Genomic DNA, 16863 nt, shown 5'->3' with positions numbered 1-16863 from the left:
TTAAAGAATTTAAACAGAATGCTTTATACTTGCATTTTCTCGAGTATATATACTCTATAATTCACTTTCATGCATACGTTAATTATGATACATTATGTAAGGCATAATCTTGATTCGTTCAATTTACATTATGTATAAAAGATAAGACAAGTCTGCCTGATTTGTTCCCACACGATTTGCAAGTAACATAAATATTCATCTAAAAAGTACAACATTCGTATTGTGGAATGTTACTTGGGGGAACAGATATTATCTAGAATTATTAGTTTAACAAATATATCTATAGAGCTGCTCTGAATGTTAGATTAATCACGTATTTTATGTACCACTCATCGTGATCATATGCAATTTAGTTTTCAATAAATTGTAATTTCTATTGTACTTTTAAATAAAATAATTGTAATGAAATTCATGACAAAATATAGACAAACCATTTAACTTAAAATGTATGAAATCCAGAAATTGAAATACTTCTTTTTTTGACTGCTTGTGAACACATGATTATGCAATATATATTTCATTGACCATTTTGTTTTGACATTTACAATATGCAATTGTTTACAGTTGCACCCTGTATAATTAGACTGCTTTGCCCAGAAAATAGAAAATTTATCTCCGTTTTTATTAAATAAATAGATTGTTTACAACAAGCCTTGGTTGTTTTTAATTCCAAGTTATTTCATGTATGCCTTCTGCTTTTGCTAATATTAGTTTTTATTTATTAAAAAGGTTTCATTGAAATGCAGGAAAAAATGCTGGATTTACATGTTGTTGTTTCTGTTGTTGCGGTTGAATCATTGGTGATGTATATCCCATTGGTGTTGCTAAAATAATCATATTTACTGATAACATGTTTATTTTTATGAATCTTTCTCAAAATATATTTTACTATACACTATAAATTGTCATATACCGAAATTTTAGAGATTAACAGGAAGGTTCAGCTGTTTCATATATATATACAACACTTCATTTATATATATTTATAACATTTATAGTTATGAAAATGTTTTATAATAACACTGAAAGAGACAATATAATAGATACTATCACTATATTTGATGAAAGGTATTGATACTAATACTATATATATATATATGATACTGTTCTAATCATAAAGTCAATTAAAAAAATAAGTTTTACATATAAGTTACTTACTCATAAGTTTGGTTTGATGTTGTGGACTATTGCTTGCTAATTGATTCATTGTTGGTGCTGGTCCTGTTTGTTTAACTTTACTTCCCATTATATTATCAAGATCTATATTTAATCCTGAACCAGCCCATGTAGAACCAACTTGTATGGAGGCATTATTTGATGCTTGATTTTTGGAATTAGTAGATGTAGGAGTAAGAAGATTTGTAACTGGCGATAATCCAATAGTTCCTGAATATAACAATTGTTTTAGTTTTAGTAATACGTCCACTTAATATTTTATTTTATTATCACATTTACATATAATTAACTTATTAAATAATAAAATAGATTAAAATCGTTAGAATTTAGTAATAGATAAAAATATTTGTATCTTGTTTATTTAATGCATAATATTAAATTATTACAATATTGCTGAAAAAATCAATTATGAAAAATTATATAAAATATATAATGTGACATAAATTACATTTCTTAAATAATAGCTTAATTCTCATTCACAAGTAATGTATAACAGAGCAAATAAAAAAGTTATGTTCATTATACAAATTAATGTTTTACCTTATACATTGTACTCGTAATGACATGCAAAATATATAACTTTTAAAAAACGTTTGTATAAATATAATGTTTAAATCTTATTAATAACTATGTATTGAATGTCGAACCTATAATAGAATCAATCAAAGACACTACTTGAGTACCTAAACTCCTACATTCTTTGTCATGATCACCATTGATTATATTTTGAGATAGATCTAAAAGCCACAATCGTATTTCAATAATGGTTTCAAATAATTCATTTATAATCGTATGTTTTGGTATTGCAATAACTACAGCTGCAATATTTTCTATCACTGCGATTCTAACTTTTGCTTGATCATGGAATCTCAGAATCCATGATAATTCTAATATTTCTTTTCCCATTTTAGGGGCTAATAAACAATTCTGTGCTGCTATCATTATAGTAGACAAAGTTTTCAAAAATCGAATTAGTAAAATATTTTCTTGATCTGTGAAAATTTGTAACCCACTGTTCAAACAAGTATTTTGTTTACCAAAGCCATGAAGTAATGGATAAAAAAATGAAGATGCAACGTTTCCAAATTTATTCTTAAATGTTTTGAGAGCTTTTGTACTATGAGCGTATCTTTTTGTATTTGATTCAATTCTTCTATCAACAATTTCCTGCCAATTTTTTATTTGATCTTCCGACTTTGCAAAGTCATCAAAGTCATCACTGTATAATATCTTGTATTGTTGACTTTTCTCTGTATTAATGAAAAGTGACACTTTGTTCGAAGTTTCTCTTGTTCTCTGTTTTATGTTAGGCTCGTTAATTGTATCTTCCTTATTCTCGTGAATTAAAATAGTTGATAATCTTCTTGCTGATTCTGCCAATATATCAAGGAAAAATAATCGTTGATTTACAGAATATTTATCTACTGGCAAGTAAAACTGCTCGCATAAAAATTTAGCACATTCTTTGGGATAGACAGTCATTATAGCTACACAAGCTTTGAATGTTAATAATTCAAAATTTTCTACATAACAGGATTCTTTAAGTGTAACAAGAAGTTCTAATAATTCAATTGCAAAAGATACATCATCATTTGGTAATTGTGATAATATAAGTTCTTCACAAACTTCTAAGGACTCTGAAAAAATATCTGGATTTGAAGAACTTTTTTCATTTACTAAATTATCACGTAGATCCCGCAAGTATGCTGGTCGTAATTTTTCACTAGCTTTTGTATCATGAGACATATCATATGGTACTAAATCGTCGTCACTATCCAATTCTGCATCACTTTTAATATTGTTTTTATCTTTTACAACATCTTCCAAGATTTGTTTACCGAACACAGTCGGTACGTTTGAACTTGCTATAACCGTGATTTGCTCAGCTTTATTATTATCTACTACTTTTGTACTTAGTTTAGGTAAAACATTACATTCAACACCTAATTCATACAATTTCCTATCACCCAATGTGTTAAACTCAATATCTTTAACAATTAGTTTACTCTTTTTAATATCTTCTTCCTTCTTTACGTTTTTTGTTCCCAAAGCTAAGTTTTTTAAAGATTGTACTAAATCTATTACTTCGCCAGGCATATTATTATATTCGAAAGAAAGCTTTGATGCAGTATCTGACTCAGATAATTCGTCAGTGAAAATTTCACCAACAGACATCCCTATTGCTCTTAAAATAATATGTGTAGATTCGAGATGAATAGATATACCAGAGAACAATAATCTTTGAATATTATCTTTATCATCCTTGCTTAAATAACTTTTAGATTTTCTTACACACATAATAATTAATTTTGTAATATATTTATGTTGCTCTATAGAGGTATGATTTAAAGCACTTTTATCACCCCATACATCTAAAAGTTTCATAAGTAATTCGATCAAAATACTATTTTTATCTAAAAATTGTGCTAGGTATGAGATTAAATTTATTACTAAACTGTCATCATTATAATAACACATTAAAGGAATTTTCGTTGTTAATGTATATTTCCAATTTGAATTTAATAATACATCACCAAAAATTTTATGGACTCCAAGATTTACATCACAATGTTTCAAAAATAGTACAGCTACTGGTTCTATGCTAGATGTATCTAGAATTTCTAGTATATTTTGAATGAAATCTCGTTCATTATTTTTATTTTCAAAACACCATTCTGCTAAAATATTAGTAAATGATAATAAATTCTCTGACTTTGTAGTGATTATTAGTTTACTAATTAAAACTGAGAGTAATTTTAATTCTGGTTTGATATCATAATGTAGTCCAATATTTATGAAGGATATTGCACGAGCAATATGGAAGCTTATAATTTTAAGATATGTTTGAGGGAGAAAACTATCAAATATTTTATCTTTCAATTTATTAGCTACGCGATTAGGCAACGAGATTAAAATTTGCACCACATTTCGCCATGTTTCATTAAATTCTTCTTCTTGAATCACGTTTCGAATTCGATATTTGCATGCATTTACTATTGCGGAAAACAAAGAATCACTTTTCACTAATTGTTCCAAAATTATTGAAATGATAAAAATGTTTCTCTCATTTTCTGTTTCTTTCAAAGCAAAAACTAAAGTAATTAAAGACTCAGCTAATATTGGTAATGTAGCACCATCAATAATCATCAATTGCTTAAGTACTGGATCTAAAATATTTCCTTGTAATGGCCAATTATGATCGAATTTTTCGATAATTTCTTCTAAAATTTTTCCATGTAACATAGAATCAATTTCTGGATAAAAATCGAGATTGCAGTAGTTTTGTGGAGTAAGTGGACCCGGTAAAAATTTAATATATTCAGAAATATATGATTTCAGCTTTTCCAAGTTATTATGACTTTTGATAGGACCCATGGAACACAATTCTTCCAAAAGTCGAATTGCAGCACATTTTGAAAGATTTTCAGCTGAAGTGATGCTTTTTTCCACCTTGGTTGCTGCAAGGAAAGACTTTCTTGGGGACATTACATTATCTTCAAATATATCTTCAATACTAAAGCATACACAAAATTTTGCAACAAAAATTCATAATTTCCTCCAAATTAAAAAATTTATGGATAAATAGCAATAAAAAGAGCAATAAAAAAGAAAATATATAAAAATATTGTTTTCTAAATAAAGATTTACAGATATCTTGATTTCATGATAAGGTAATACTAAAGTGTATTCATCAAAATTTAAAGTACATTGTTAATATTACTAAATCATAAAATCATAGTTGCATTTAAATTAGTAAGTAATGTATATTTACCTCCATGGCTAGCTGTGGCAGGTGTTGAATTCATGTTTAAAAAGAGATTAGTATTGTTGGTATTATTTACCCGCCTATCCATAGAGCCAGTAGTCAAAGAATTTAAGCTATCTAAGTCCGATAAAAGATCTGAATTTGAAGCTGCTATAAAATAATCATTTTGTATTAAAATAATTAAATATTTATTAGCATGTAATAACTCAATGCTATTGAATGATTGTGTATAATGTACCTGTATTATTGTTCAATGATTGCTGGTTATTAAGTATTTGTGGTTGTAAAGTATCAAGTAGATTACTACTCATACTAGAACTTTGAGGAAGTGTATTTGTAGAAGGCATAGTTGTAAAAGAAGTGCTTAATGATTGGGCATTGATAAACATCGCATTATTTACATTATCTGTTACTGAACTATTAATATTTGGTATTGTTGCGCCTATTAAATTTACTTGTGTCTGTGGCAGTTGTGGCTGCACTGGGGAATTAGATATTGTAACAGAAGAGTTAAAAGCTGATGTAAAATCTGCAAATTCATCACTGTTATCTTTCGTTTTTACTGTAGGACTGCCAAATGCACTAGTAAAATCCCCAAAATCTGTATTTGCATTTTGAGTTTGTACACTAGGTTGAGTATTTGCTCTTGGATTAAAATCATCATCATCATCGACAGCTGATTTGGTATTATTCTCATTTTGAGCATCAAAAATATCATTTAGAATATCATTTTTATTCTTCTGTTTAGTAGATAAAGAACTATTTTGTGATCCAGATATACCATTCTGTAAATTTAAGTTAAATTTTCAACATAAATTGTTATAAAATCAGTAATCTCTTTTATCTAACACTTTTTTACTTACATTAGACTGTTCTCTTCCATAATTTGCTGCAGCCCCTAAATCTACCTTTTTAATAGTTCTTGTCACTCTTGCTGGAGAAGCATTTGTTGAAGTAGATGTAATAGTTTTATTAACGCGATCCATGCTATCCATTGTATCCCTGTATTCTCTTCCTCCTCTTTTTGGACTGGGATGAACATCATTATCAGAATCTTCTCTTTCACCGTCATCGCTATTACAAGAAGATGAAAATAAACAATATTAAAAATATTTAATCATTAATAATGAAAACATAAAACTTTATATTCACCTATTATTTGTATCCTCAAAACCTTTTCCTCTACTGTCTCGATCCCAATCATTATATGAATCAGTATTAGTTTTATCCCATTTTAACCTATCTGTCCATCTATCCCCACCACCAAATCTCATACCCATTGCTTCACTTGATAAACCTACATATTTATCTTTATTTTTCTTAGCTTTTTTTCTTTCTTCCCTTAATTTATCATCATCCTGAATAAAATCAATCAATTCTCTGACTTTATGCCTAATATTAATCCCCTGATCTTTTCCAAATTCATCGATACATGTATAATTTTCTAAAGACCTGAGGTCATAAATATGTTCTCTAGATGATGTGACCACTCGTTCTGACCCATTGCGAACTAGGTAATTCAATAACAAAAGAGACTGAAAATAAGAAAATAGAATTAATTAATTAAATAAAGGTACTAGCAAAAATTTTACAAAAATAAAAGAAATATATAAACATTGATGTAACATATCATTGGATATTACTGAATATTAATAAGATTGTATTATTAATAGTTATATATTTTTTTACTTTTATTTATTTATAATAAAATTTTCATTAAACCTTTTATATAATTTTTGTTGATAAAATACCTATATATTTATTAACATAACACGAATTAAATATGTATATATAACAGAAACGGATTTACCTTGTACGTTCGGCGCCAATTCCGTTTATTTTCTTGCAACATCCTTTTCCACAGCATGGACATTACCTCAGGAAATTGCTCATATGTGAATGTAGCCTGAGCCAGTTCTTGCATCATTGCACCTAAAGTAATAACATGCGGTAGAATTAATTTTACTACATGTCGAACTTCAACAATGGATAAAATTATTAAAAAGTCGGCAGAATAGTTTAATAGAGTTTAGCATAAGAAACTTTAATAAGTCTTGAAACAATAACTAACGAAATAATTAATAAGAAACAAAAACTATATTTACCAGTAAACATAAAGTTAATATTCGTAATTTTAATTACATATTTATTGCATGAAGAAATGCGCAAATGATAACTGTCAAATACAGAAGTGTATAAAATCTAATTTTTATGCAATTATTTTTGAGCACCTTACTTTTGCATAATGAAAGCGAATTTTAAACATATAACAATTAAATAATATAATATATGACAATTAATATAAATTGTTAAAGATGAAATTGCAATTGCCAATATAATTAATTAATTTTTTATTCAATTATTAAGAATCAAAAGTTATGTAATATTATTAGCAATTTCAGTATTAAAAACAAAAGTAATTTTACTTATTATTTTTTATTTAACGAAAATACCGATTTATGTATATCTTACAGAATTCCTTGTGTATAAAAATACTATACTGTCAGCAAAAATAACATTGGATCAATAACTATCATTTTGCCTTCATAACATTAAGCATTCACCATCGCATTATAACGTACAATTTGTACAATATGTTTGGACAAATGTAATTTAAACATTTACAACTCCATAATAATTGACAAATATTTGTTTAAATATTTCTTTAAACATAAAAATTTATACCGGTTGGGCCCCAAGCATCGTCATTTGTTGCCTCTCGAACTTTGGCTTCTGTTTCCGTGTAATTCATAACTACATTAGTCCTGTAATATCATTTTTATTTTCATTAGTATAAATATATACAAAAACGTATATATTTTATGATGTATTAATAGTTTCAAATAGATCGTATGAGATATTACAATATACAATATATGATAATACTATTAATTCTAAAGTAAAATTACTTTCACTGTGTTCACGTGGATTGTATGAACACCTGTTAATTGCGCAATATTTTTACGCCTTTGCTTGCATACAATACTTTTGTTTTTAACTTCCAGTAACATATGTTTCATGGCACGGAATTCCGATATTTGTATTGTGAGAAAAGATTGTTTTCATGAAATTCAACTCTTTGTTGCAAATGAAATTGATCAAATCAAGATACATTCTTTTACGCAAGACAATTTTGTATGCCATTAAAATGCGCAAAGTACACATGTACATATATATATATTCAATTTTTAGTACCGCGATCGTTATCGAAGTATACAGTTATACATCCAAAATGTTATCTTACTTTTATTTATCTTCTTCTGAACTTCTTCTGAACAAGAAATGATAGTGCAGTTTAAATTTCTCGCGTTCATTTTGAAATCGAAAGTTCTATTACAGGTGAAAACGATCTATTTTATCATGTTTTTGTTGTATACATAGAAAGTAACAAAACGACAGGTACAAAAGGACATTGAGTACAAACACTCAATTATGTAATACTTTTGTCGAGACTTAAAAATATCTACATAAAAAGATATATATCCTTTTTTTTATAAACTCTTATTTTTATTTTAAAGTATTAAGTAAAATGTGATATACCTATAAATGATAAATATAAAAAGCGGTTATCAATAAAAAAATACTCTAGTTAGAAGTAAGCATTATGATTTGTTTTTAACAACTCATTCATTATTATTATTAATATTTAAAAAGTATTTAACATAATAATCTGGCAAAAAACCAAAGGAATAATAAGCACATTTTTTACTATAATAAATAACTTTACTATTCCTATAGACTTAATAATTGAACTTGCACACATGTTCTCTGTTTAATAATAAAAATAATGAAGAACATGAGTTGCCTGGTATTTAAAAAATTAACTGTTCATCATGAGTAATAATAATCGTGTTTGGAATCAGACATCTTCGCGTATATAGTTATATACAGTTACAGGTTACATTTGTATTCAGAAAGAGCTGTTAGAGATAATAGTGTCCTTCCGCTTCTCGATTTTCACAGATCGTGAAGAATCTCACGTTTTCGATCGTGATACCATGAGCGAAACTACGTGTAGTTATCATTTCAAAGAAATAATAAATTCAAGCGATAACTACGTATTAAGAACTACGCTTTGGTGTTGTTTTAAGAACAATAGAAGTGAAAGAATCAAAGGATAGCATAAAATAAAAACGGATAGATACCAGTAGTGTTTGAGAACCACTAACCGATTCAACACTATTCGATCATGTACATGGAATGTAATAAGAATTGGTGTAAGAACAATACTTGTATTTCGTAGTTACACAAGAAAAAGGAAAGGAAAAGAAATGTAATGTTCGTGACGAAGTAAATTTCTTATACTTTCAATTTTTTATGAATATTTTACACGCGCATTGAATACAACTACACGAAAGCGAAACTTAACGGTGTGAAGATCATACACAAGAATCTGATATTGTTTTGAACAGAAGAAACTAAAAAAATTACAAATTAACAAAATAATAAGTAATCTAGAATATAATCTGCGAAGTTTTTGCAAAACTTTTTTATCGATATTCGGTAACAGTTTTTATGCATTTGAAAATAGACATAACGGACAATAATTAATGTATATGCAATTCGTGATGTATTTCTGTTGTTATAAATATTAATTACTATTATTGATAAATATTATAGATCATTTTTTACCGAAGAAAACTGGTATTTTATCAATATCTTATTTCCTTCCTCTTAAAATATGCAAGACTTTCTCAACGGGTAGTCTTGCTTATCATGGAGTGTAACCTGTTCGTGAGCTTGTGTGGACAACTTATCGTCTAATTCCAGTCGCTATTGTAGTAAAACATTGTTTTTTTTTTTTGTTCATACGTTCTTATCAAGTGAAAAAAGGAACAATTCTAATAATATTAAAAATTTTAAATATCGTTTAAAACACAAAAATACAAGATTACAGATGGTATCTTCGTGCAAATTTATCGTATAATACAAAAATAGATATATTATGTAATTAGAGTTACATCAATGCAATTTATCGTAATACATTTCCTAAAAGATTACAATTTACATCCGAAAATATATGATTCTTTACATTAACATGATAACAAAATATATAAATAAAAAGACGTTTATGAAAGCTAGCAAATTTTATAAAAAGTACAAGAATAGTAATAATAAAAGAAAGTATCAGATAAACGAACGCTATCGTATTATTCGTATTATGAATGAAACGTATAATGTAATTTATTTCATCCTTTTATAGTAACATTATTTTCATCAATTCTATACAATTTGTTATTATTTGATGTGAAAGTTTATATTCGACCAAGTAAATAAACGTTTTTTTGCAATCTACCTAAGTATACGATATATCAATCTACTATGAAGGCTCATGAGTAAAACTTGTTCGAAAATAAGTGCAGAGAATCTCTTATTTATCTTCCGCGAATACCAGATTAAACGAGAAAAGAAAGAATTAAACAGGATCCACATTCATATGCATGAATGATGCGTTAAACAATGTAATCGAAGTGACTATCAGTGACAGCAACATTAGGGATAAATGAAAAGTCGTGCAGCGTATTGAAGGAAGTAGAGTGGAATGCGTTGAAAAAAGTAAAAGCAAGGTTAGATCGCGTGTAACTGACTTAATTGTACTTACGCCTTATCCATTAATTCCCGCACTTTCCACATGTTCATCATCGTGCTTTATACTCCTCACTGAATATAATACGCGTTTTCCGCGTGAAAACTACGTAACTTACACTGATAAATGTTTACCAGCTGTTTTTCGAAGCATTTGATATTGCAACGGCGACGGCGAACGAACGTCACCAGGCGGTGGCCATGTTATCCCTTCCACGTTCCATTCAACTAATAATCGTCACAGGTGTTTTACGTCTGCCAACCTTGCTTTTCGTTATCACAAGTTTTTCTATATAACATTCTTATTCTTTCTAAAATATTATCTAGCAATCGGTAACCAAAGAAATCACGGAGAATCGCTTAAACTTTAAACAATCGAAAAGAATTAATTTCTATTCGACCCGATGAATCAGAAAACATGTTTACCTTGACAAAAAAGATGTATAAGTCACCGATTAATATAATTCGGTTAATGTATTAACTATAAATCGTTTAATGGTTGTATTTAATTATTTAAAATAGGATTGTCGTCCTTTATTCTGATATGTTTACGTTGTATTTAAATATAAGATTTATTTTGGGCTATTGCCAACTGATTATTTAAAAGTTGACAATTACTGATTCTGATAACACTTGTAATATCATTAAATTGAAAAAATATGAAAAGGTATTTGAAATAAAATTAACATTTACTATTTAAATTTCCAAAACATTTAATACCAGCTGCCTTTTTTTCCTAAATGAAAAAAGATTAAGTTACAGTAATTCCATTGACATTATAATATTAACATCTTTATATTCTTATTCCACACATAGCCAAAAAAAATATTTTCAAATTTTCCTAAATCTTTTTATCAAAATATTTTCCAAAAGACATATTCATACATTGGATTGTTTTAACATAATATCATTGCTATGTGATATAAATATTGAATTATCATAAAAGATTCATTGAAAATAATAGCCTTTAATTGTAAATATGTACGTATACAATACGTAATTCTTTGTTTTAAAATTTGTTATATGTCTTTGATATTTAATCACACTTCTTTTTTAGTATTTTTAGAAATACCAAAATTTGGGCAAAAAATCATCTCTATCATAAAAGATTAAATAGTGTTTATATTAACAATATATGTATTCAAAAATATATTTCATTAAATCATTCAATTTTCTGCTACTGCTTATCTTTACAAAGTGAAATTGTATTGTATTATTTATAAATATCAGGGGATAAATTAAATATACATATAATACCTGTATATTTTTTGTATATACCACTAGATGGAGCTAAGAAATAGATTTAGTTTTGTCTTACTATAAAACCATTACTACTTTGTGGTAAATATCGTGTAGTTGGATTGGTTGAATGGATACGTAGAAGAAATACGAATGAAAGAAGATACTATTGCGTTATGATTTGTCTTTCATATTGGTCAATTATTGTAATTATTTTATAAAAGATGATTTGTACATACATGAACATGTTATTTATAATGAAACAGAAGTCATTCAGTCAGAATGAAAGTAACCGCCGTTAACGAAACGGCAACGAACGTGTGTATAAAATTTAAAGATGTCAGAACGTGTTTAAATTGTCGTTATTGTGGAATTGACAATGGAAGATTTTAACGATGGTGTGGATGGTAAATTGGCTTTTAGAATGCGAAAAGTCAATCCAGAACAATTTCACACTCTCGTCAAAATGCATCTATCTTTTGAATTGGACCTCAATACTGAGGAGTAAGATAATTAATGTTATTAAAGTTTGAATTTAGAAGTTGATTTTACAATTTGGTACTCTGTTTGTTTATATACAACTCTATATTATATATATTAACTCTATAAACTTTTTAATTTATTGTTATGTATATATATACAGCAATGATTGCATCAATGAAAAGACAAAGTTGAAAAAGTGGGGTCTTTTAAGCTTCTCAAAGAAACCTAAGTCAACAATTAATTTACAAAAAGGGGTTGAAGGTGCTAGCTTATCTGAAAATGGAATAAATCAAGTAAAACAGTTGATAGAATATTTATCTAAAGAACAAAGTAAGTAAAAATATAATGCAGTATACTGTATACATTTATATTATTTAGAAGATGTTTAAAATAATTTGTTTTTCCTTTATTTCCATGTTGAACAAATTTTAAGATATTATACAAGAAGGTATATTTCGACGTACTGGTAAATTAACAAGGCAACAAGATTTAAAAACTGCATTGTATCAAGGCATTCCATTGAATCTTAATGATGGCCGATACAGTGTACACGATTGTGCATCAGTATTAAAAGGATTTTTGGCTGAATTACCAGAGCCATTGTTATCAGATTTGCATTATCCTGCACATTGTCAAATTGCTGGTAAGAAATTAACTAAATCATATTTGATTTGTTTATTTTTATAGTTTATTTTAAGATCTACTTTTATTGATTTTAGAGTTATGTAGTTCTGATTTAAGTGGGAATGATGCAAGGTTATTAAGATCTCTGCAACTACTTTTATTACTTCTACCATCTATAAACAGAGTTTTACTTAAGTATGTCTTGAATCTTCTGAATAAAACAGCTAGTTTTGAATCTAATAATAAAATGAACTGTGATAGCCTTGCTACACTTTTTACACCACACTTAATGTGTCCAAGAAAATTATCACCAGAAGCTTTACATATCAATTCTCAAAATTTATCATGTTTAGTTGCCTTCATGATTAAAAAGGAAAATGAACTATTTGAAATTCCACCAAAACTAGCTACAGATATCAGAGCATATTGGGTAGAGCAAGAAAGGAAATTACTAAGCCCTAAAAATATAGATGTAAGTTTTTCTTTTCTCTTTCCAAAATTGTTAAATACCTAATAACTTGTAATTATCTTTTATTACAGTTAAATGAATCTATACCAGATACAACAGGTACAGCACACACAGTATTCAGTTTTGTGGATCATAAATTAACAGCAAAGGCAAATTCTACGCAAGATACTCAGGCAGCATTAGCACAACTGTATGCTCACATACAAGCTATGCCAGAGTCAGCTAAAAAACGTAGGCTTGTAAAACAATTTAATAAAGAAAATGGTCAAGGTACACCAAGACAAGTTAAACATTTTCGAACTAAAAGTCTTGGAGATTCAATTAAAAAACACATATTCCAGAAAAAGATTTTGGGGCATAAAAAATTTGATATTAATATAGGTTGTAATATCACTAGATCAAATAGTGAAGAAAATATATTGTCATCGGTAAGATATATATATATATATAGAATAAAATATTTTTTATAGTCAATACTTCTTAAGTTCATAACAGCACACTAATTTTATAACATATAATTATACTTATAATAGCACTCCATGATTGATATATTTTATTTGCATGTTTTTAACTACACAGAATCTAGAAAAATCATTACTTCAAACAAAAGTATTACTTAGCAAATCAGATGATGAGCTTAGCATGGAAAATTATGATACAAATAATGATAGCCTTCTTCATACTAAACATATTAGTAATAGTACTGGTAGTCTTAATACTCCCACATTAAGGAGTTATAAAGACAAGAGGAAGGCTATACTGATGAAATTTGTAAATATAAATGAGGAACAAATAGTTCAATATCATGATTGGAATATAAATAAATCTGATAAAGGATCATATATAGATGAGTCCATAAATTCAAAGTCAAGTAACGCGAACATATCTTTGCAAGATTCTAACAAGAAATTAAGAGGGGAGAATAATACTGCAATTAACACTGGTAGATTATCTAGACAACTCAGTGAACCACCAGATATGTATTCTTCTCAAAGTACTTTGTATGAAACAAGTCAAAATGAATTATATAGACAAAGTTCAGAACCTACATTTTCAGTGTCAGAAGCAACTCATACAGAAATGATATCTATAGCTAAGTATAGCGAAGAGAACAAGAAATTAGTGGAACATTCAAAAATGGAATCACACTCTGATAATGCATGTGTTCATTTGTCTCCTGTTGTGAAGAATAGACTTTGGAATGTATATGTTGCCCACACATCAACGCCATCAAATTTATTACGCAAAAGCTTAGTTACTAATGACTACATGCTAACTCCTATTACTAACAATGATAAGAGCATGAGCCCAATTACGCAAAGCGCTACTAAAATGACAAAAGCTATGCAGGTATGAATTTATAATATTATCCTTAATATCATTATTTTATATATTTCGTTTTACCATTGTTTACTTTCTTTATAACTTATATATATATAATTATGAATTTACTACAAATTCAAACTAGTAATATTCTATATTGATTACAGGAAACAATGATGACACCCCGATCTAGAAAACCAGTAATGATGGTTTCTGGATCAAACCTATGTAATCTCGCTTCTGTCAATAATAGTTGGAATCAACAGAGTAATAACATACATGGTTCAAACCTTGATGTTATTGGTCCAATAAATTGTACTTCAATTCTAGAAGAATCTCAAAAGCCCAATAACACAGACAGCGAAATTGTATACAACGAAGTTATTGACTTGGAAGATAAAGAAAATTTAAACAAAAATACAACAGAGAAAAGAAGATTTGTTACATCAATTACCGATGACTATTACACAATCAAACAACAAAGTACAATGTCTATAACAAGCACATTTAGGGAATATTTATTGTCTAGAAGTGTGTTAACTGCTAGTCCTGTTGATCTCAGTTTTTCGTCGCGTACTGGAGACTTCGAACAATCAGAATCCGACTTAAATATTTTAAATGAGGATGGCCTTTCTGAAAGCTTACTTTGTTGTTTAAATGGAAATCAACCTGAATCTGATACTTCTGGTATTGCATCTGGTAGTACTAATAGCGCGAATTCGTCGGAAAAGAATGAGGAAGTGGCAAGTTCACCAAGAAAACGAGCAACTAGTTTACAGCGTAATGATTCTAAGAAATCAATAAAAGAATCTAGAAAATTAAGAAACATACAAGGACAAGGTTTCAGAAATAAACAATTAAGCGAATCAACATTAAATTCTGTAAAAATAAAAGACACATTTCAAGAAACTTCATTTTGACAAAGTGATATAATCACGATATATACCAAAATCAACATGTTTAAACATATTATGACATTAATAATATATTGATTTCTATACATATCTTTATGCATACTTTTTCGTTTTAATAATACCTTTTACTTTGAAAAGAGATATTAATATAAAAACTTATGATATCAATAGGTTTGCTTATGAACGGTATGAAAACAAAATTTTAAAGTTTACTTTCATTATATAACTTTCTATTTTTTAAAACTTCCATTACTTCTGTATTTCTATAATAAAGATTAAAATACATCGACATGTGATACATTCAAATTCATAATATATGGTGAATAGTTTTGTACTATTTCATTTAATTTATGTACTTTCTTAAAGTTTATATATTATATATTTTGCTAAATTATTCATTATATATGAATAAACTCTTTTGCATAAAGTACATTGACTATAGATACACTTAAATTTCATATTAAACTTTCAATAAATTACGTAACTATATAAGTTTGTGAAATTTGATAACACTATTACTTTCAGTGTTCTTTTTAATATATAGCATTAATAATAATTCAGTTATTATACAGGGTGGTTGGTAACTGGTGGTACAAGCGGAAAGGGGGTGATTCTACGCGAAAAAAGAAGTCGAAAATGTAGAATAAAAATTTGTCGTTTGATTCTTTGTTTTCGAGAAAATCGACTTTGAATTTTCGCTCGGTACGCGTGCACTTTATCAAATCAAAATCAAAACTAAATCGTTGTCTCGATGGAAAAATTAAAAAAAAAAATTAAAAAAAAATAAATTTTTATTCTATATTTTCGACTGCTTTTTTCGCGTCGAATCATCCCTTTTCCGCTTGTACCACCAGTTACCAACCACCCTGTATATAAATGGACATTTATTTTTTATTGATCCGTTGTATCGTACGAAATTGTTACGATATTTGAAATTAATACACTAATGTAATAAATACTGATTTATTTTAATACATGAGGTCTTTTATAGATAATAAAAAATAGGATACAATGACTGTAAACTCATTTTATTAATATATTTATATATATAATACATTTGTTGATATATGTAGTACAATATAATATACATATATTGTACAGATTTAAATAATTCATTTCATATCATTAATTGTCAAACATAATACCATATTTAGTATTATATAAACAAATATAGGAAAAAAAACTTTAATTGCTAAAAAATTGTAAAATATGAAATATTTTATCTCGCATTATCTACTTATGATTTGAGAATTAGGTTTTATATATATATATACGGATTTTCT

The 16863-nt window shown here is 27.5% G+C and overlaps 2 protein-coding genes across 4 annotated transcripts; one reads left to right on the top strand and one right to left on the bottom strand.

Annotated features, from left to right (window-relative positions):
• Positions 1 to 1435: 1435 nt before the first annotated feature.
• Positions 1436 to 11083, bottom strand: lqfR (clathrin interactor lqfR). Of its 3 annotated transcripts, none has more exons than XM_069119379.1 (8): positions 10545 to 11083; positions 7628 to 7707; positions 6753 to 6874; positions 6095 to 6477; positions 5806 to 6016; positions 5181 to 5727; positions 4949 to 5089; positions 1436 to 4634 (listed from the first exon to the last, which is right to left on the bottom strand). In XM_069119379.1, the coding sequence occupies exons 1-8, from the start codon at positions 10583 to 10585 to the stop codon at positions 1804 to 1806; spliced, it is 4356 nt and encodes a 1451-aa protein (XP_068975480.1). In that variant the 5' UTR covers positions 10586 to 11083; the 3' UTR covers positions 1436 to 1803. The 3 variants fall into 3 exon arrangements, with proteins under 3 accessions (XP_068975480.1, XP_068975481.1, XP_068975479.1); XM_069119380.1 differs by lacking the exon at positions 10545 to 11083 and adding an exon at positions 8187 to 8426 and having other exon boundaries at positions 4949 to 5092; XM_069119378.1 differs by having other exon boundaries at positions 1439 to 4634; positions 4949 to 5092; positions 10545 to 11081.
• Positions 11084 to 11862: 779 nt separating this feature from the next.
• Positions 11863 to 15668, top strand: LOC138182502 (rho GTPase-activating protein 24). The gene is made up of 7 exons (XM_069118412.1): positions 11863 to 12271; positions 12411 to 12580; positions 12684 to 12893; positions 12970 to 13346; positions 13415 to 13771; positions 13923 to 14693; positions 14834 to 15668. Exons 1-7 carry the CDS (start codon positions 12147 to 12149, stop codon positions 15584 to 15586), a joined length of 2763 nt encoding a protein of 920 aa, XP_068974513.1. The 5' UTR covers positions 11863 to 12146; the 3' UTR covers positions 15587 to 15668.
• Positions 15669 to 16863: the final 1195 nt, after the last annotated feature.

Source organism: Bombus flavifrons, chromosome 8 (genome assembly GCF_040668555.2).
Source record: "Bombus flavifrons isolate JBK064 chromosome 8, iyBomFlav1_principal, whole genome shotgun sequence".
Lineage (NCBI taxonomy): Eukaryota > Metazoa > Arthropoda > Insecta > Hymenoptera > Apidae > Bombus > Bombus flavifrons.
This window is presented reverse-complemented; position numbering and strand designations above follow the sequence as displayed.